The sequence below is a fragment of the Natator depressus genome, chromosome 12, assembly GCF_965152275.1.
Source record: "Natator depressus isolate rNatDep1 chromosome 12, rNatDep2.hap1, whole genome shotgun sequence".
Lineage (NCBI taxonomy): Eukaryota > Metazoa > Chordata > Testudines > Cheloniidae > Natator > Natator depressus.
The window spans coordinates 18,428,675-18,450,459 of NC_134245.1; the positions used below are offsets into that span (position 1 = coordinate 18,428,675).

The following is a 21,785-nucleotide window of genomic DNA, read 5'->3' on the forward strand; positions in this document are numbered from 1 at the left end:
AAGAGAACCCAGAAATCCTAGTTCTTAGTTCTCTGCTCTGATTCCTACCTCCTCTATTTCCCTTACATTGTACCCCTAATACTACATATAGCATTCTTGATCATACCAGATTCATAAATCCGCCTAGACTTGAATGTAAATACTTGCATGGGTAAGGTGAATAGGATGTACATTTTCTGTGGCTCTATAGAAATCTTCACAAGCTTTACATTGACTTTTATAAGAGACACATTTAGTTATATAAGTGCTTTATCTAGAATTGCACAGGACTGTCTACTCTAACCTTTAGACTAATTACACTCAGAAATTGCTGCAATACTACCATACATAAAAACATTTGCCACAAGAACTTTGTCCTTTGCACAGAAGCTCCTTCAACAGGACAAGCCAAACTCTTCTAACTCACATGATAGGGTAAGCTTCACTTTTTTATGTGTGCACTATAAATATAAAGTTTGAATGATTGTGAGATTATTCTGCAATAAACTGCATATTATATATGATAATACAATGGTATCAAACTATTTTTTCCAGATTCATGTTCCATTGAGTTTTACTATGCAGACATAGATTAGGAAGAAAAATGACATAACTTTGTCAGTTATGAAAATACTCTATTTCATGAAAAGCTATATTATAAGTAACAATGTAAATGAAAACAGATCATACACTGTGCAATGCTTCCACCTTATTTCTTTTGAAGTGCAACCTTTAACTATTTTGTACCCATTGCTACTCTGAGTAATTAATTCCTCTCATTAATAGAAAGGACAACAAGTCAAAATTTTTATATGCAGTAATGTATACTATCAGATAGGGACACCTTATTACTGGACTATGGTAGATTTAACTGAGTATGTCTTTTGAAATGATAATTACAGCTGATAGTTTTATTTTACTTTTTATATATATAAGTGTACATTTTATTTTAGGATGCAAAACTTTATATTGTTGAAAAATCTTTTGAGAAAAGTGCACACAATGAAACAGTTTCATGCTGGATGAAGTTAGCTGTTCCCTGGGGCTCACTGTAGACCGTCACATATGATACTATTTTTTATTAAAGTTATTGCAATGTGAGCTCCCTATCCATCCCCAGAACCTTTCTGCAGCTGCTATCTTTATTCTACAGGTGCATTTCTTCCTTAGTGGGTGCAGAGCCATTCCACAACAGCCACCAAAGCTCCAGCCTGTACAGGCTAGTCCCAGCAACCTATGATATCACAGCTTTATAAACTCCACCACATTATAATATGCATATAAAGACACTTTATTCCAAAACAAAACTGTCTTTCTTCCTCTACTAACGAGAGTTTCCCAACCCCCACGCTACACAATCATGCATCCTGATCTTCCTAATACCTATCTCACTGTAACTCTCAATTCTCCTCTCCTGCATTAGATGCTAAGGTGCTTTTCCGCTCTTCCATTTACCCCAGTCAGGCTCCTCTTGATGGACATGATCCTCACCTTGCTTTCATTAGGTGTCCCCTTACTAACACACCCAAAAACTCCCAGTTCTTTGCTATCCCGTGTAGCCGTTTTCCCCAGGCAAAACCCCAATCTGTCAGTGAACTTTTTTTTTTTTTTTTTTTTAAACTGTGTTACTACTCTGCATCCTACTGACCTTTGCACACATTACTGAAGCCTGGACTACACTATGAAGTTAGGCCGATGCAAGGCAGCTTGTGGTCAAACTAGTTGTGCATGTGTCTTCACTGAAATGTAGCTCCCGCCAACATAAGTGTCCCCTTATGCCTATTTTAGAAACACCACCTCCCTAAGCAGCACAGAGCCAAGGACGATGTACCTACGTCAATGCAGTGTGAGTGTAGATGCTGCATTACTTATGTCGATCATTGCTGTCCTCCAGCACCTGTCCCTCAATACCCCACACTGACTGCTCTGGTTACCATTGTGAACTCTACTGCCCAGGGGTTACCGAGACCAGAAGCCGCCCTCCCCCCTTTAAGACCCTGTGAATTTTTGAAATTCCTTTTCCCAATTGCTTGGCTTGGCAAGCACACCTAGCAACTCTCCACTGTTCAGTGCAACTGCCCCGCTGACCATGCCAGCTACCTGCTCCAGACGTGCTCCGCTTTGGAGTAGACAGGAGATATTGGATCCCTTGGGCCTGTGGGGAGAAGAGGCTGTGAAAGCACAGCACCAAACCAGCTGCAGAAATGTGGACATCGACAAGAAGATTGCTCAGGGGAAACAAGAGAAGGAGTATGACAGGAACCACCAGCAGCGCCGTGTCAAAGCCAAGGAGCTGTGGCAGGCATATCAGAAGGCCAGGGAGGCTAACAGTCGATCTGGTGATGAGCTGCTTGCCATACTTGGTGGAGATCCCATCACCACTCCCAGCAGCACCCGTGGATACCTCAGAGGAGCATAGGTCACAGGCTCCTGCCGTCAACAGCGAGGAAGAGTATGAGGGACAGGCGATCGGGGGATCCAGGTGCATAGCAAGCCAGCACCTATTTTTGACTCCACCGCAGTCCAGCCAGTTGAGCACAGGCAAGCCCGATCCAAGGGAAAGAACCTCGAGTAAGTCAGTGGTTTAATGTTAAATAACAACAAGGATGCCCCCCTCCTCAAAGTAGCACATCTTTTGATGTATTGATTTACTCATGCTACAAGAGGTAGTGGTACGACCAAGAGAGGTAGAGTTCTTTCCTTTTCATTCCCCTCCAGAGTTAGGCTGGTGGGGGGGGGGGGGCGCAGGGAAGAGGGGGAAAGAGCATGCAGAGCAGTTTGTGTATGTGCACAGGGATGTCCTGTGAATCCTCAAGAGATCTCAATGAAACTTTCATAGTGGTATTCCACAATCCTCTGCTGAAGGGTTTCTATGGAGGGTTGCCTTATTTCTGCCACTCAGTGATAACTTCAGCAGGACCATTGCAGTACACGGTCTAGCCACATATGGACCTGGGCGGCTTTCGGATCCCAGCCGCAGCTCTCGGCCTTTGTTATCCTCAGGTGTGAGATATCAGGTAAAATCACCACCGCCTGTGGAAAATGGTGCCAAGTATTCAGTGCCATTGCCCTATACTACTATAATCATGCAATTGAGCAATTCCCGCCTCGTTTCCCCATGCTCACCTTGGCTGGTGCTGTAACTGATGCCAGGCACAAGCTATACCAAGCAGATGTGAGAATGCAGTGCTTAAAACTTTCGGGTAGCCGTAGCAGGGCGAGACTCACCGCTGTAGCGCCTCCTGCTGGTCGTCTTGGGAATTAGCTCTTTCCAGCCTTCGGTGTGCCTTCTGCAGGCTGGTGTCTCATCTACCACTGGCCCCGTGTCCCTCCCGGACCCCGGTGCTCTTTTCCTCAGGGTTCTGCCCCCTGGCAGTGCCCCCACACTCTGGGTCTCCCCTCCCAGGGGAACCCCCAACCCTCTAAACCCACCTTGTCTCAGTGGCTACTGCCAGTCATCATCCAGCCCCCGCTCACTGGGGTAGACTGCAGTATAATGGCCACTCATCACTGGCAAGGGGTTAGGACCAGCTGCCTTTGCCTATCCTCAGGCTGCCCCTCTGCAGCCCCAGTACCTTTTGGCCTTAAACAAGGCCTGCAGCCTGGGGTTTACCAGGCTGGAGCTCCCCAGCTCCATTTGCTCTTCCCCAGCACTAGCTCCACTTTAGGTACCTTGCACCCAAGCAGCTAGCTCTTCCCACTCCAGGGCTAGAGTGAGACTCCTTCAGCTCCTGGTCCTCAGCCCTCTTATAGGGCCAGCTGTGGCCTGATTGGGGCATGGCCCCAGCTGTGGCTGCTTCCCCCAATCAGCCTAGCTGTTCCCAGCCACAGCCCTCTCCAGGTCTTCTTTTACTCTTGGCTCTTCCAGGGCTGTTTTAACCCCTTCAGGGCTGGAGTGGGGTGACCATCCCACTACAGGAGCATTAAAGACAATAAGAGCTTCACATACCATGGCCATGTAGAGCACACTACAACAACAACACACGCTACTCTGGCTCACTATGAAAATGGTCTTTCAAAGCCTCCCTGAGCTGCATAGCTCTGTGTTGTGCTCTTCTAATACCCCTTATATCTGGCTGTTCAAATTCAGCAGAGAACTGCTCCACCTCAGCAGAAGCTTTCCCCCTTTTGCTGCACAGATATTATGCAGGACACAGCAGGCAGCTATAACCATTTGGATATTTTTCTCACTGAGATCCAATGCCAGTGACTCTTCAAACAACCAAAGGCACATTCAACTGTCATTGTGCACTTGCTGAGCCTGGCAGTTGAATCTTTTCTCAGTGCTGTCGAGGTAACCGGTGTACAGCTTCACGAGCAAGGGGTAGGCTGGGTCACCCAGGATTACTACTGGCATATCAACTTTGCCAATGGTAATCTGCTGATTGGGAAAGAAAGTCCCTGTTTGCAGCTTTCTGAACAGTCCTGTACTGTATTCTAAAAGTGCAAGCATCATGCACCTTTCCTGAGCAGCCGACACGGAGGTGAGTGAAGCATCCTTGGAGATCCACCAGCACTCGCGTAAGCATAGAAATGTAGCACTTTCTGTTGATTTACTCTGAGGCAAAGTGATCTGGTGCCAAAATAGGGATATGCGTGCCATCTATCTCTCCACCATAGTTTGGGAACCCCATTGCTGCAAATCCATCCACTATGTCCTGCACATTGCTGAGAGGTTACAGTCCTATGTAGCAGGAAGCAATTAATAGTCCTGCACATTTGCATGACAGTGGAGCCAGCGGTGGATTTCCTGACTCCAAAATGATTCCTGACTAATCGGTAGCAATCTGGTGTTGCAATTTTTCACAGTGCAATAGCCACTTGCTTCTCCACTGTCGGTACGGCTTTCATTTTGGTATCTCTACACTGGAAGGCTTAGGTGAGCTTGGCACACAGATTCAGGAATGCGACTTTGTATATCTGAAAGTTCTGAAGCCATTGCTCATTATCCCAAACTTGCATTATGATGCGATGCCCCCAGTCAGTATTGGTTTCTCAGACCCAGAACCAGAGTTCCATTGTCTGCAGCTGCTCCATGAACGCCACCAACAACCTTGAATTGTTTCTTGCTATGACCCATAGCAACCTGTCCTCCAAGGAATCATCATGTTCCCATGTCTCTGCTTGTGGCTCTTTAAATACTGCAGGATTGTGTGCCATGTGCTTGCAATGCTCATGACAAGCGTGCAGAGCGTTGCAGGTTCCATGCTTCTGTCAGAGACGTGGACAGCGAGGAAGACCACATGAGTTTGTGGAATACAGATGACATTATGGGATGGAAACAGTTGCAAACTAGGAAGTTGACCCCATGCTGCCCGTCACTCCTGCATGACTCGTTTCAGTCCTATCAATCATTGCCAAATTTCTCAAAAGACGGTGTGCTGGATGGTGGTTAGTTGCACAGTGGGATACCTACGCATGTTACACCGCACTCTGCATCAATACAAGTACTCCTGGTGGGTACGCACAGTGCCGCCACAAAGAGCAAAGTATGCATGCACACAAGCAATACACTAACTGCGTCAGCTGTATGCCAATGTAACTTGGGTCAACATAAGTTTGTAGGGTAGACATGGACTCTGATGGTCTCCTTTGGGAATTACATTCCTCTCCCCTCTCTAGACTGCTGGATTAATCCTGTGGAGTTAAGATAAAGCAAGCTAAGGCCACTTGACTTCTGGATGAGAGCAACCACACAGAGGTTTAATGCACTTTAATTACATAGCTTTAGTTAATTTGTCTTAACTTTCCGGCATCTCTAGTAAAAGAAGCAGTGAGAGGCAAAAAGCCATCCTTTAAAAAGTTAAAGTTAAATCCTATTGACGAAAATAGAAAGGAGCATAAACTCTGGCAAGTAAAGTTTAAAAATATAATTAGGAAGGCCAAAAAAGAATCTGAAGAACAGCTAGGCAAACACTCAAAAAGTAACAGCAAAAAAATTTAAGTACATCAGAAGCAGGAAGTCTGCTAAACAACCAGTGTGGCCACTGGATGGGGGGATGCTAAAGGAGCACTCAAGGGAAACTATACAAATTTTTTGCATCAGTCTTCATGGCTTTTGTAAAGAGAAATCATGCCTCACCAATCTAGTAGAATTCTTTGAGGGGGTCAATAAGCATGTGAACAAGGGTGATCCAGTGGATATAGTGTACTTAGATTTTCAGAAAGCCTTTGATAGGGTCCCTCACCAAAGGCTCTTAAGCAAACTAAGAGGGAAGGTCCTTTCATGGACCAGTAACTGGTTAAAAGACAGGAAATAAAGGGAAGGAATAAATGGTCAGTTTTCAGAAATTGAGAGAGGTAAATAGTGGTGTCCCCCAAGAGTCTGTACTGGGACCAGTACTGTTCCACATATTCATAAATCATCTGGAAAACGGGATCAACAGTGAGATACCAAAATTTGCAGATGATACAAAACTACTCAACATATTTAAGTCCCAGGCAGACTGTTAAGATTTACAAAGGGATCTCATAAAACTGGGAGACTGGGCAACAAAATGGCAGATGAAATTCAATGTTGATAAATACAAAAGTAATGCACATTGGAAAACATAACCCCAACTATACATATAAAATGATGGGGTCTAAATTAGCTGTTACCACTCAAGAAAGAGATTTTGGCATCATTGTGGATAGTTCTCTGAAAACATCCACTCAATGTGCAACAACAGTCAAAAAAGGTAACAGAATGTTGGGAATCGTTAGGAAAGGGATAGATAATAAGATAGAAAATATCATATTGCCTCTATATAAATCCATGGTATGCCCACATCTTGAATACTGCATGCAGATCTGGTCGCCCCCATTTCAAAAAAAGATAATTGGAATTGGGAAAGGTACAGAAAGGGCAACAAAAATGATTAGCTTTCATATGAGGAGAGATTAATAAGACTGGGACTTTTCGGCTTGGAAAAGAGACAACAAACGGGGTATATGATAGAGGTCTATAAAATCATTACTGGTGTGGAGAAAGTAAATAAGGAAGTGTTATTTACTCCTCCTCAGAACACAAGAATGAGGGGTCACCAAATGAATTAATAGGCAGCAGGTTTAAAACAAACAAAAGGAAATATTTTTTCACACAGTGCACAGTCAAACTGTGAAACTCTTTGCCAGAGGATGTTGTGAAGGCCAAGACTATAACAGGGATCAAAAAAGAACTAGGTAAGTTCATGGAGGATAGGTCCATCAATGGCTATTAGCCAGGAAGAAAAGGGATGCAAAACCAAGCTCTGAAGTGTCCCTAGCCTCTGTGTGCCAGAAGCTGGGAATGGGCGACAGAGGATGGATCACTTGATGACCACCTGTTCTGTTCATTCCCTCTGAAGCACCTGGCATTGGCCACTGTTGGAAGACAGGATACTGGGCTAAGTAGACCACTGGTCTGACCCAGTGTGGCCATTCTTATGTTCTCTGCTTACCCAGGATATCAGCTAAGAGGCCTCCCTCCTAAGTTCAGGCTGAGTACTGATACCTAGGCCCTTAAACATATACTCAGCCGTAGCAATGTGAGTTTTAATCATCACTTTAATCAGATGATGATCTGGCCCACAGAGAATGCCTAAAGGAAAGTGAGGTAGGATGTGGTATAAAGCATTTATTGTCATGAATTTGGAACAACCTCGTTATGCACAAGCGATGAAGCCATGTAAAATTATGCAGGTCATTCTAGATGACTGATCACATGGATGCACTGTCTACTCTCTACGTAAAGGAACAAAGCTGAATAGTCTGATCATCAGATTATTTGTCTCAATATAGAGAGACTTCACATTTTCCAAATGTGGCAAAAGTTTCACATATTTCCGAGCATCTTGACATATATCATCAAGGCCCCACAAATCATAAGAATATCATCAAACAGGAGATTTTGAATGTCAAGTTATTCAATGCATGCATCATAAAATAACTGCACTGAATTCTAAAATTCATCTGTCTGAATGTCTCTAACACTAGATGGTTGCATTGGAAACGTAAAAAGCCATTTTCCACATGTAGTCTGTATTAAATACCTGCAATCATTCCTCTGCCCTCAACCAAAGGATCTGTTTTTTTTCTATATCCAGCTTGACTGAAATACTGCCAGTTGGCTGTGCAAGCTCAGTACGTGGAACACATGCCAAGAATTGCTGGTAATCCATTCCTGACAAAAAGAATGAGTTTAAGACCTTATAGAGATTTTCAGTTGTGTGTGTGTGTGATTCTTTCACAGTAATTGCATTGCGCAATATTCTAGGAATATTTGCTAGTGAATCTCAGATTTCAGTCTCTCCATTCAAATATGAAAGAGGGGTCATGGTGAAAAGGGGAGAGTAAGAATTAGCAGCCCAACAAGAAAAATTTTAGTCTGACCAGATATGAAACTGGGTCCGATGGGAATGTACCGAGGGGGGGGAGTGGGGAGGAGGCGGGCGGCACCTCTGGCCCTGGGGCCATAGAACGTGCCCCTCCAAAAGCCATACAATTTTTATTCCTGCGCATGCCCCAGCTGTGGCCTGGAAGTGGATGGAGGAAGAAGTTCAGAACTAGCAACCCAAGAGGAGGAACATCAAGGGTGCACTGCACACCCAATCTTGAATTTGATTTTTATGTGAAAATTTGAACACTAGAAATACATCACAAAAATCTGACGCAAACTAACTTCTTTGGAGGACACAGGAAATGCCCATGGAAAATCAGCATAGCTCCATTCCTTAACACCCAACTGAGGATCTGGCCCTAAAAGTTGGTGTTCTGTATCCTACCAGATCAGCTTTTTTTAGCAAACTGCTGATGGGATATAAGTGTTTCTTAAGCACAGTTTAACTGAATGAAAAAGCTGTGGTAATGGAAAAGGCTTCAGGCTCACTTACCTTTGCTGTGTTTTTGTAATATTTGTTTTTCTTTTCTTTTCTATTTTAGAAAAGAAAGAGTTGTGGTATTAACAGAAAATGCCAAGTAAGAAGAGTAAATGTTTTTCTGGCCCCAAAAATAATTCCGTCAAAGAGAAAAATGTAGAAGGTAATGGAGTGATCGGCCTCACTTACGTAAGTAACAATTTATTGAGTTAAACTACATTACAGCCATGTATAGTGGCCCAAATTCTATTTTTCACTCACCCAGTCTGAAGGCACTACAAAAGGAGCTTTCAGTGCCACTTTACACTGGCAAAAGCATTTCTCTTCTATGTAGATCATATGAAGTTTTTCTTGTCTGCAAAGTAAATATGGTATATTAATTGTCTAAAATAGTTCCAGTTTATGACTTTTAAGAAAGGTCACAGTTTGGGAAGGAAGACAATCTTAGGGCCTAATCTTGCATCCCACACTCAGGCAAAGCTCCTGATTGTCTTGGTAAGGAATACAGGATGGGCCCATTTAAAAAGTGCTTAATATTGTACCATGACACAGCATTTGCACAGCTGATCCTCCAGCTTACTGACTGCTTCTTTTCTTCATGACTGGCTACTAAAAGACACCAAAGGGGCAGGATGTGTTCCCTGCCCCCACCGCAGACAAGGACTGAATCCCCATGCTGTCAAATCTCACAGGGGCTAAAAAAGAAATACCTTTTTGCTTTTTCTATGTGTCGTCTCTGAAAGAGGATTCAATATAGGTGTGGCTAGCTCCAGCACTACAGTCACCAAGAGGATCCTGCACTGGAGGGGAGCCTTGTTGCTGGGCTACAAAGAGGGTCTGTAGTGGAGTTAATTTGCTCTTTATGCATAAAAAGGTTAAGCATTCTCGATGGACACGTTCTAGCTTTTGCTTCAGGAGGAATGTTTGGGGTGATGTTTCCTTAACAGAACTGGGGAAGGAATGTTGGTGCCAGAAGGTTCCCTGCAGGTTGCAAGCGACAGTTGGACTGAGCAGTTGGAGAGCGAGAGGTCTGTGTAATAGTAATGACAGGCAGGATTTCCCTCAATGTGGAGAGAAACAGATGATGATGAAAATGAGCTGAAGGAGAAAGCGAGTACCAGAGAAAATATAAAGAAGAGATTCAAAACACAAAATTTGAAGGGAAAGGAACAAGAAAGACCCCCAAGGAAACAGATAAAGTGCCTTGTGTTGCACCTGCTAGGGATATCCAGCTTGGCCCTAATTTTCTCAGCACTTACATTTCCCACTGACATCAGCTGGAGTTGTGGGTGCTCAGCACTTGAGGCCTCTGGTGGCTAAAGGGAACAAGAACTCCCCAATAACTGTAGTGATAGCCTATAAAGGAAAATGTTACAAGGCTAGGGGGTAGCTATCTGGAGGGAATGGGGAGCTTGTCGTATGGGACACACACAAGTCTTTTGTTAGTTTTACTTTAAAATTTTCACATTTAACAACTCCCATTTAAAAAATGTTTTCCCTTACAGAGGAGGCTTCTGCTTTTGCTAGTTTACATGTGACCTGAGAGCAGGCTAGGAAAAAGACTGGGGCTACAGAATAAAGAGGGAATAAAAAGAAGCCACTAGTGTTCCACCTACTCTGATTCATAGATTCCAACAGTAAAGAGACTAAAGTCAAGGCAGGAAGGAGAGCCTGGCTAGGGATGAGTAGTCTTGACACCAGGTTTCCAAAGGATGTCCTTTGTGCCCCAAGTATAAGGCTCCCTGTAAAATATATTATGAAATGAGAGGTGGAGCAAAGAGGAGACAACCTGTGTAACAGTAATAATAATACCAATAATAATTTTATTATGCTCCATTAAATTATCATGATTGCTTATGACCCCAAGGAGCTATTCCAACAGCCAGGGATTGCTGTGGTCATGCCCCTTTTCTCCTGGTTACACCTCTCCTCTGGCCACAGGGAGGTGGGAGCTACTACAATGACTAGGTGACACCCTAGGACACCCCCTATGCAGGAGGAGTCCTCCAGTAGCTGGCTCAGAGCAGTGTCACATCAGTGGCACAGCATACAGTAGCGTCCGTGTAGGATTGGATCTGGCTTTATATATTCCCTTAGTGAATCCACATTTAACTAATGCTTTTTAACCCATACCTAACCATGTTTTCAAAATCCTTCAGTATATTTGTTACTTTTCTTTGGATACGCTCCATTTTATTAATATCTCTGTGGTAATTCAGATGCAGCTTCATTAGTGCTGTATCTGCCAACATCTCATATAAAATACCTCCTCTGATACAGCCTGTGCTTTCTCTGGAACTGTATTTCACCGTAGAGTAACATTCAATTTACTGGCTATTATTTTGCCCAAATCTTTGTCTGAAGTATTGCTGTCTAACTAGCATTCTTCCATATTAATTATTGCACAGGCATTTTATTCTTAGGTAAAAAAAAGTGGCCAAATCCCAAGAGGTGTTGCTCCCTTGCTAAACACCTGCAATTCCCACTGTGGTCCACAGTACTTGCAGATAGTTAGCACGTGCTCGGCACTTCTCAGGATTTTCACCTTAGCATTTGTCTTTACTGAACCAAATCTATTAATTTCTGTCTACGTCAGTAACTTTTTAAGCTCAAGTTATATATTTGCATTGTCTTACATTGCCTCTCCTCCTTATGTTGTATTATCCCATAAGAATTTGGTTAGAATATTAAAGTATTGTACATAAAAAAAATGGCAGATATAGACACTTATTTTTGTGCATTGCATCTCTGTTAAAACAACTCTGCAGCTGCTGTCTTTTTATTAATAGGGCAAATTGCCTTGTGAAAAGCAGTGTACTTCTGAATGCAGACATAGTTCTTTAGTATCTTATACAAAAGTTCCTTGTGGCTGTTTAGAAAAGTTCCTAGGAGTGTTATTTAAAAATTGCAATTAATCAGGCTTATCAAACAACAGAAAGCCCCAAAGACCACCTGATATATTAGATATTATTAAGAGTGCAGTACAAACCTGGGAAATTTGTTGTAATTTACATAAAACTGACCCAATTATGTACATTACAATGTGTGAATTCTCAACTCAGAATGTGCTATACAGGTTGAAATTCATGGTTGTGATGTCATAGTTTAAGGCCAGAAGGGACCACCAGATAATTGAGGAGGACCTCCTATATATCACAGAGAAGGGAAGGGGCACATTTCACCAAAATTGGAGATCTGAGTGAAATAACTTGTGTTAAACTAGTTTCTCCTCAAAGGACATCCAATATGGCAAGTTATTTCATCAACATTATTGAATATATACAGGGTAAACACATATTTCAGGCCTCGTGCAGGAAGACAAATGGAGAATATCGTGTGCAAGCAGTTCTGAAGTGAACTATAAAATAATGAGAGGAAAAGCAGATTTAACTTGCTATATGCTTTAGCCCAGAGCTGGAAGTTTTAGCGCACCTCGTGCCCTGTTCAAACAACCTTTTAATCCCAGTCCCACAGCTGCCAGAGACTGAAGATTGTTTATTTGTACTATTATTAGAAATGTAGGGCCAACTATGCTCTCAATTACACTGGGACACGTCCATAAATTTCAGTGGGGTTGCACTAGTGTAATAGAGCAGAATTTGACCCTTATTCTATTTAATTAAATCCAGGATGCATTAAATTGCTATGCACATCTTTTGGGATAGTCTATGTTTCATTTATCATTATTAATTAAAGGTGATCTTAAAAACAAAATAAAAATTTGCTTTTACCATATACACCTTTTTATTAGGCTCTGATTTAGTAAAGCACTTAACACTTACTTACTCCATCCCTGTTCTGGACAGCATTTAAGCTTGTGCTTAAATCTCACTGAAGTCAAAGTTAAGTATGTATTAAGGGTTGTCCTGAATAAGAATAGCTTCCTGAATTGAAGTTTATATACACATATGACCTTTCAAACTTTCAAAAAGTTTTACTTTGGTTGTACATGAGAAATTTCAGGAATATCATAGGCTCTAAGAATCAGTACCTCTGTTCCTAAAATTGACAGAAGGGAGAGGTGCAGCTTACCTTACAGCCTTATGTGACATCAATATTAAAGTCTTCCAAAAATGGCAGGATCCTCCAGCAGAGAGAGGAGGCTGTCTCTCCTAATTCTAACATTAAAAACAAGAATTCCCCATCCCCATATCACCAGTCCTGGGATGAATATTTACACAATACATATATGTGTGACTTATATGCATATTCATTGTGTATGTATTTATATAAACACACACAAAAGAACTTTTGTAGGGCACATGCCCTGAATCATTTTCCAATGGCTAATGAAGATTAAAATATATTTTTCAGGAGGTCTTGGCTACCCCCACCTTCCCAAATAATAATCTAGCATTTACTTCACATGTATTTGAGTAAAGATTAGTTTTTCTGCTGCTGCAAAAGGACAGCTTTCCCCCACAATTTATCACAAGTATAATGTTACAAAATTAGCATTTCCTGTTTTAATGGCATCATATGTACTACATTAGTGAAAACTCATATTTTACATAATCAAGTATAATACAATTTCACTGTCAGACTAAAATCTCCAACATCATTATGAACAGATATTTGTTTATCACAAAAGTATATTATGATCTATATTGCTGATAGAGTCCTGTAGCTGTCCATTAGCAGTTTATATAACAACTGTTCTTCAAAAATATATCTTTACATCTTTTTAGAAGACTCACTATATTGTACTTTCTATATCTTCATTAAAAAAAAAACCAGGGAAAGAAATGGTAAAATGAAACCTTTAGAGATTTGACCAAAGGAAATTGACATGAGACATGGTTTTTGCAGTTGAATTGCAAAGAGCACCATTTTAAAAATTCATGAAAAGTATGGCAACTTGATTTCTCAGCAGCTTCAATTTTATTGGTAAATCAGTTGAGTATTTTAAATCAGAATTGTTGTGTTGGGGAGATTATTATCTTCAGTTGACATGATTGCAGTAAGTTTATGAAAAAAAATGTCAAATAATGGGAGTTATTTTACCCAGTATCCCTCTGAGCATTTACAGGAGCAAAAATGTAACAAGAAATAAAAGGTTATAGGGCTTGAATCTCTGAGTGATACAGATGGTAATCAGTCTTTTTTCATTAAGATATGCCTTCTTCAGCATTTTAGAAGAAGGTTGCTAGAAAATGTGCTATTTGCAAATCTCAGTCCTCATTCACCAAAGAGTTCATTTTTCTTGGTTATGTGTTCAGTGCTCAGCATATTGTGTCAAACACTTTGTTCATATATTCCTACAAGATCTAATCTGCTTTCTGGGAAATATAATGGTTATGGGGTTTCAGATGCACTTTATTTCCTTAAACTAGAAAGAAAAGGAAGACAGGACATGTTTATAAAAGAGATTCTGTCTATAACGGCCAGAACTGTGCTAGCTCTTACTACCTTTCTAGTGAACTGTGCGTAAACATTTTTTGGGTGAAAATACTCCATTCAAAGTGTCCATGCCCGTTGTATGCAGGACCATAGGGACCATGCAAACAAATTAAATGGCACAAACAGGTTTTAAAAAATAATGGAAGAAACAATGGAAATGAGCAAGATGCCTGTTTCCATCTCCCAGCATTTATACATGTTCTAGAGATGGCTGATGTCAGTTTCACAGATATAAATCAAGACTAACTCCAGTGAAGAAAACAGGGTAAGATCGGTGTAAAATGGAGTGAGGGAAATCAGAATCTGGCTCCTGCTCGGATAAATCTCTCTGCTCAGGGTATTTACAGTCTCCATCAATGTACTATCAAACGATTTATTTTCATTACATGGAAGCAAGATATCAAATGGGTGTATGGTCCTAATAGCATCAATATTGGGTCTATGTTTGTCTAATATTTTATAAACAATTTGGAATAAATGAATTGTAAATTGATCAAATATGCAGATATCACAAAATTTCTGGAGGAGGATCTGCAAATGTGCCCTTAGAAAGAATTACAGAATGATCCATAGAGAACTAGAGAACTGGACAGAAATAAGTGGGAATGAGTTTACTTTGAAAAATGAATTATGTGAGCATGGTGTGGAGGATAGAAATAATAGCATACAGAAGTGCAAAATGGAGATTGTTGGTTAAGACATCTTAAATACAAAGATGGGTAAAGGCACAAAAATCCAACATGAATTTACAGATGCTACACTGGGGGGGTGGGAACCAAAGCTATTTTGGGATATATACACACTTCATCTCTTAATATAGCTTTAGTACATTCAGACTCAGACTGTTTACAGTTTGAAATGCTTCACTAGAAAAAGACTGAAGAGAAACTCCATAGAAAGGCTACAAAAATGATGAAAGGATTAGGCAGTATAACATACAAAGACAGACTAAGGGCTCAATCCTAGCATCCTTAACGTAGGAAAAAACCTCCTTTTGACTTCAGTGGGGTTTGGGTAAGACCCTAAATTGCCAAGGCAGGTCACTGAGGCAACAGTGTTAGAGATGTTAACCATAAACTTGATTAAACTCATAAGCTGACATTTTCAAGTATAGGTACCTAAAATTTGAGGACCTATATCCACATTAGGTACCAAAAATAAATGACCTGATTTTGAGAGATGCTGAGCTGCAAGTGTTAAGTGTATTGTGGTTTAATGGGGTTTCTCAGTACATCAGAAGGCAAAGGCAAAAGGCTTTGGAAAAGCTTGTATGTTTTTATAGTTTTGGTTACTGAGTTACCGTGGTGATGGGAGCATTATAAATGGGGAGAGAGTGTATGTGTATTTCTACATGTGTGCAAGGGAATGAAATAGATAACTATGGAGATCCTTTCCAGCCTTTGGCTAATAAGATATTATTGTGGTTTGAAAATGGTTATGGGCTTTACCACATATTTTAAAATGTTACTTAAAAGTAATTAATGCTAATATGTTCTATTTTTAAAATTTTACTTCAAAGAGAAATCTGACTGAGCACAAGCAACCTTGGTACCTGCAAACCAGCACAATGGTTACTTCAGCACCGTATCTGCTACCTCATCTAGATATACGAGATGATGAAAGGACCTTTCACCACAAATATGAACCTAGTTTAAAAACAATGATTCCTGTCCGCCCCAAAGCAAAGCAAGTCACATTTATTTATAATTGAAATGTAATATATAGAAAGAAAATCTACAGAAAGAAAATCATTTTCTGATGGCTAATGAAAGTTAAAATTTATTTTTCAGGAAATCTTGGTTACCCCCACCTCCCCAACTATTAAGCTAGCATCTACTTCAAATGTATTTTAGTGGTTGAAATTCGCATTAACTATGTTTTAATGAACTACTAACAGTGTCTTACTCATATTTAATTGGTTAATTGAGTTAATACATTGCCAAAAAAATTTTGAGGTATAATCTGAGCTGAGCTAAACTGACAGAATCTGACATTTCAGCATTGTTGAAAGCTAGCATGAGTAACTACTTACGATGCTCTGTGTATGCCCTGGAGCATTATCTGAGGAGGATACTGATTAAATGCAGCAAATGCAGTTGACTTCAAGTAATGAAGCTGGTTTTTAGCTCAGAAGCTGAGCACACAGAGTGCTTTGGAAGCTACAGACTAGATTCTCACCCCATCAGTGACCTTACCTTATCATTAATTAATAAGTGATGTATTCATACTATCTATCACTCCACTAAGGGATGCATGATGATCTCTGCCTAACACTATAAAAAGGTCTTTATATGGCTCAGAAAACATAATTTTCTACAGTTAACATTTGTAAGGTCAGTGAGACAACTGTGAAATTAACTTGAATACTGTATTAGTAGCTTGTATTTTTCCTCTAGATCTGCTGTTAACCCAATGGATAATGCAGGACTGTTCTCATTTGCTACATATTCTTGGCTTTCATCTTTAATGATCAAAGGATACAGACACAATATTAATGTGGACACCTTACCTCCATTATCATATCATGATAGTTCAGAGCCAAATGCAAAAAGGTAGGACTATTTCAATTTCAATATAATTATTGTAAGATTCCTCCTTATGTGGTGTTCTTTATTGAGAGTCATGATTTGAGACTTCGGGACGGAGGGGGGGCATTAGATATAAGATATAATAGCAGTTTTTAGCTGCAAAATGTTTTGCATGTTTCCTACTGTTTGACTCAGTACAGGATCCTTAAGCAAAAAATAAAACAATTAAAAAAAGAGGAGGAAGAGAAAGGAAAAGAAGAAAACAAGTTGTTAGGATTGGTTTTTGAAAAAAAAGATACAGAAGAAGGGAGAAAGAAACAAAACTTCTTGAGTCTTCTCTCCTTTATTGCTTTTCCATTTATTCTTTCTCCCCATATCTTATACAAGCATTCTACATTGCAAGAAGCTGAGGTAGGGGGCAACTCCCCACAAGGAAGACCCAGGTGTGTTGAAATCAAGAACTCCCTCCAAAATTTTAGCCTTCTGTATGGCAGACAAGACTTCTTCAGCTATGGCACTACAGGTCCTGGTCCAATGCCCACTGAAGTCCATGGGAGTCTTTCCATTAATGGGATTTGAAACAGACCTGAAGGGCTCAATCCTGACAGGTGCTGAACATTCTGGCCCAAATCTAGCAATGCACATAAGTACATTAACTTTAAACACATGTTTAAATGTGTTGCTGCATCAAGACCAGAATGTCAGCATCATACAGTATTGAGCCTAAATATATTGCAAAGCTCTTGGAAAGGACTAGTAAATTTTGCACATAATGGATTGGGAAAAGCATATTAAAGACCCTATGTAACTTTGATTTAGTGGTTCATTAGTTCAGCCCCAGGTACTATCTGCAACCAATTAATTCCTGAGATTTTGAAAACTATTTCAACCCAGTCCATTTTGGTATACATACACTTAGCTGAACAGTTAAGAATATATGTCCTCAGATTGCAAATGTTAATGTTTCAATGTGATAATTTCCTTAGAGGAATTACATTGAATAATGAATTCCCTTCATGAATTGTTGATCTATAAAAATGTTATTTGTATAATTTTTAGATTTCTATAACTATTGATTGACAGGATGAGGAACTGAAGTTTAATTTTATCATAGTAGCAGTTTCATATATGTTTCTTATTAACTGTTGTGATTAGAAGAAATGCTTTACCATTCTATTTAACCTTCTACTCTTTTAATATGTGGGGATATTTTTTTCTCCAGATTTCGACTCCTTTGGGAAGCAGAGCTTGCAAGAGTTGGGCCTGAAAAAGCTTCTTTGGGCAGAGTAGTTCTTAAATTTCAGAGAACAAGAATTTTGGTGGATGTGATAGCAAATTTCATTTGTATTATCTTGGCTGCTTTAGGACCAGTAAGTAGTTCCATACTGATTAACAATTTTACAATCAATTTACAGCATTACTGTCAAATATTTTTACATTATTCTTTATGGTTATTATTTTATTCTCTGTGTTCGGCTTTGATGGATGTTAATTAAATGGTCTAGAAATGAATATTAGGCTGAGTGTAGTTTGCCTTCTATTCAAGCTAATTACTTTTTTCATGTACAGTAACATATTTTGAGCTATAGTGACCAAGGTCTATTTGTGCTATGTTAATAAAACAAAATGACAAAGGACACAGAAGACAAATAGGAAAGAGCTGGGCTACAGTTGGGTAAATGTTGCCAAAAACCTTCCAAAAATATCTGTTCATCTTTTAAAAAGGGTTCACACACCTCTGTGTTTCTTTTCCACAGATGTTCTTGCAAAGAAATTTACTAACAGGAATATTAGAGGAAACGATGACTTAAGTAAATATTGCAGAAAGATAGGAAGCACAGTCAATTTTTTCCATTTCCATGTTCTCACAATCTGAACAAGTAGCAGGATTACAAAACTGAGTTTCTCCTTGGTTTATTTTCTCTGCAGAGCTCTCTCTCACCTACCTCACACCCCATACTTGTGTGTGTGCAAAGAGTAGCATAATATTGAAAAGACATCATATGTTCAGATTCTATGAAGAATATACATACATAAGCCATACTCCATAGGGAAGGCATATCACACAACCAAAGTTGCACTAGTTTAACTAAAATAGTGTTTAAAATCCAGTGAGTTAAACTGGTGCAAGCCCCTGTGTGGACACATTTAAATCAGATGGCAACTGGCTTATATTGGTTTAGCCTAATTCTGGTAATTTAAAGGTAAAAAAACAGTAATGGAACTTCTCTGTATCTGCATTGCCTCTGTAGTTCCATCAGTCCCCTCTGCAGTGGAGAGAAGACAGGAGGATCTATGTAGTAGCAGATCCTTTGGCCCTGTCCCAAAGCCCATTTGATCCTTGTGGCTGGCATGCTGGGGACTGTCCACTGAGATGAGCTCCAAATTATACTAAGCTTTGCAGAGCCCCAGAACTCTCACTCTAATTTGCACCTCACCAGTTCCACTGCCAGGAAAGCCTCCGTGGCTGTAGAGAGGTCGGACAGGATTTACCCTTTAACAGTTAATTTTAGTGTACTGCAATTAATCTCTCTCTTGTGAACTAAGTATGGGAAATGGAGACAATTTTTTGTTGCTCAGTTATTGATGCAATTTTAAAGAATTAACAGGCATTAAAGGACATCAACGTCACCAATCACCTGTAATGAGAGGATTCCATGGATGTCTCAAGGCCAAATGAGTCTGCTTTATAAAAAACAAATATTAAAGCAGTAATGTCCCATCTAAAGTATGAGGTCATGGAAGGTCTGGGTCAAATGAGATGTTTTATTGCAAATTTAAAAAAGATTTCTGGTGACATATAACATGAGCTTCAACTTACAAGAGTTCAGGAAGAGTTCAAGACCAGCTAGCTGTTCATACATATAGAATCCCCATATTCTATATATGACAAATCAATAGAAATCTAAGTAATTTTTATTATTAAAGTATTGAATTCTTCACAGAGACCCTAACAGCAATGTTCCATTAGTCAGAAACATGTTCTGAGTCCTTCTACCCATCACTGTAGTCTGAGTACCTAGTCATGGTATCACAGTATCATTACTACATGCAGTATGTTATTTCATTTACAGATTTTAAGAGTATCCTGCATTATTATTCTGTTTACTAGTGCGATTTCTGTTGTGAAGTCAGGAGTTAAACACTTGTACGGTACCAATTCCATTTAAATGTGATTACCTCTATAAGCAGGCAAGCCCATGAGCTTGCCTGGCAAATATGCTTTATCTGGAAGATGTACATGAGTACTAAAAAAATCCAAAAAAACCCTTGCACGGTAAAAATACCCCATAATATCATCACATTAACTTCTGACCATCTCAAAAATCTCAGTTGTATTATCTACCTCCCAATCACAAAGCAAAAGATTGTTTGTTGAGAATCTCCATAGTAAGGGGAAAGAAAGGAATGGGGGTTTTATCAACTTTTTAAAAGGAAGAGACACGCAAAATGGTTCCTGCTACAGAAAATCAAGGCAGCAAAGGCCTCTAAAGGCAATGGCATCAAGTAGAGGAGCCATAACTTGTTGTAGGGATGGGGCAGAGTCCACACAAGAAAGGGGTGGGCTACAGGGCCATCTTCAAAGTTTGATAGATCCACAGTTCTTGTCATTCACCTATCCCTATTTATTGCTTACATTTTACAGCTTCTTAAAGTAGAAATGGCAGACTTTTGGGGGGAAACTTTGCTTCACCATTCTTTGATGATTTTCAAAGATATTTCTGTGGGCTTGAGAGAGATAGTATCTGTTTGAGAAACCCAGATAAATCAGAAGGATTTCAGAAACAAATTGACAAATCAGATTATTCTACCACGTTAGGGATTTCCAGTGATTTTAAAAAAAAAAACTGTTTGTGGGAAGAGAGGAACGGCGAGCCTGAGGGTACGTCTGCACTGCAATCAAACACCTGTGGCTGGCCCGTTGAGCTCAGGCTGCGGTGCTATAAGATTGCAGTGTTGACGTCCGGGTTTGGGCTGGAGCCTGGGCTCTAGCGACCCTCCCTGTAAGAACTAGGTTACCTGGAGTGAGGTAAGGCAGAAGCAGGCCTAGAAACAAGCTAACAAGAAACTCAGGAGCTATTGCTGCCGTAGGCAAATGCTTTGAGCAGCCCCTGAACTGCTGTTGCTGCTGGGCTTAAGAGCCAGTCTGATGACTCTTCCAGTCAAATAGGCTGTGTAGCCAATCAAGCAGCCACAGGCCGGTTGTGCTCATTAGATTGTCCAGAGAGTGTCTGCTGCAGGCCATGCTGCTAGACTGGCTCTGCTGAAGGCCCTGATTCCTGTCAGAGGTTTCTTTTTATTACATGTACTACTGTAGCATTAATTTTTTATTCCTGTCCCATGTAACTGTGGATATTCTCATTGGCCATAGAAATGTCTAATCCTTTTATTGAATCCTAATAAGCTCTTGATCTCAATGATATCTCATGGGAATGAGTTCCAATGGTTCATTAAATTCTGTGTTAGTCTTTTCTTTTAGCAACTTTAAATTTGTTGTCCTTCAGTTCTGCCAATCATCCTCTTCTTATATTTAAAAAATCCCACTTTCTCAATTTTAGTCTCTGCATACTAGCTTTTGGTGTGATTCCTCCTCCAAGGATGTTGAACTTAATTATATTGCAGTCAATATTATCTTGTGGCTCTATTACAGTCCTTGAACCAACTTATTCTGTGTGGTAATAAGAAACAAGTCCAGAACAATCTCTGCCTTTGGAACTATTTATTGCAAAAAGCAGTTGTTAAACCTTGTTCTGATGTGACAATTGACCAGTTTAAGCACACTTAGTTGAAATCCCCATTATTTCAGTTTTATCAATTAATGTATTTGTTCATACCTCCCTCACAGAGTAACAGCAACTTTTGTTAACTAGCTACCTGAGCTGATTTCAGTGGTTTATACCAGGATATCAAGAGTGGATAAATATTTTTATTGGACCAATAATTCAAGTAACTAATTTCAGAATCTTCCCGCAGTGAAACCAAGTGGTTCTCAAATGTGACAGATACTGGTATACAGACAGATAGATAGGTAACTGGTAAC

At 40.1% G+C, this 21,785-nt stretch overlaps 1 protein-coding gene across 1 annotated transcript in view; it reads left to right on the forward strand.

The window, feature by feature from the left end:
• The first annotated feature begins 326 nt into the window (after window positions 1–326).
• LOC141996546 (ATP-binding cassette sub-family C member 12-like) overlaps window positions 327–21,785 on the forward strand; it is a 106,960-nt gene continuing 85,501 nt past the window's right edge. Inside the window, exons 1-5 of the mRNA XM_074968658.1 lie at window positions 327–414; window positions 8,881–9,005; window positions 15,736–15,902; window positions 16,613–16,768; window positions 17,967–18,114. Of these exons, the coding sequence (XP_074824759.1) occupies window positions 8,910–9,005; window positions 15,736–15,902; window positions 16,613–16,768; window positions 17,967–18,114 (567 nt within the window). The 5' untranslated portion in view covers window positions 327–414; window positions 8,881–8,909. The remainder of the gene's footprint in view (window positions 415–8,880; window positions 9,006–15,735; window positions 15,903–16,612; window positions 16,769–17,966; window positions 18,115–21,785) is intronic.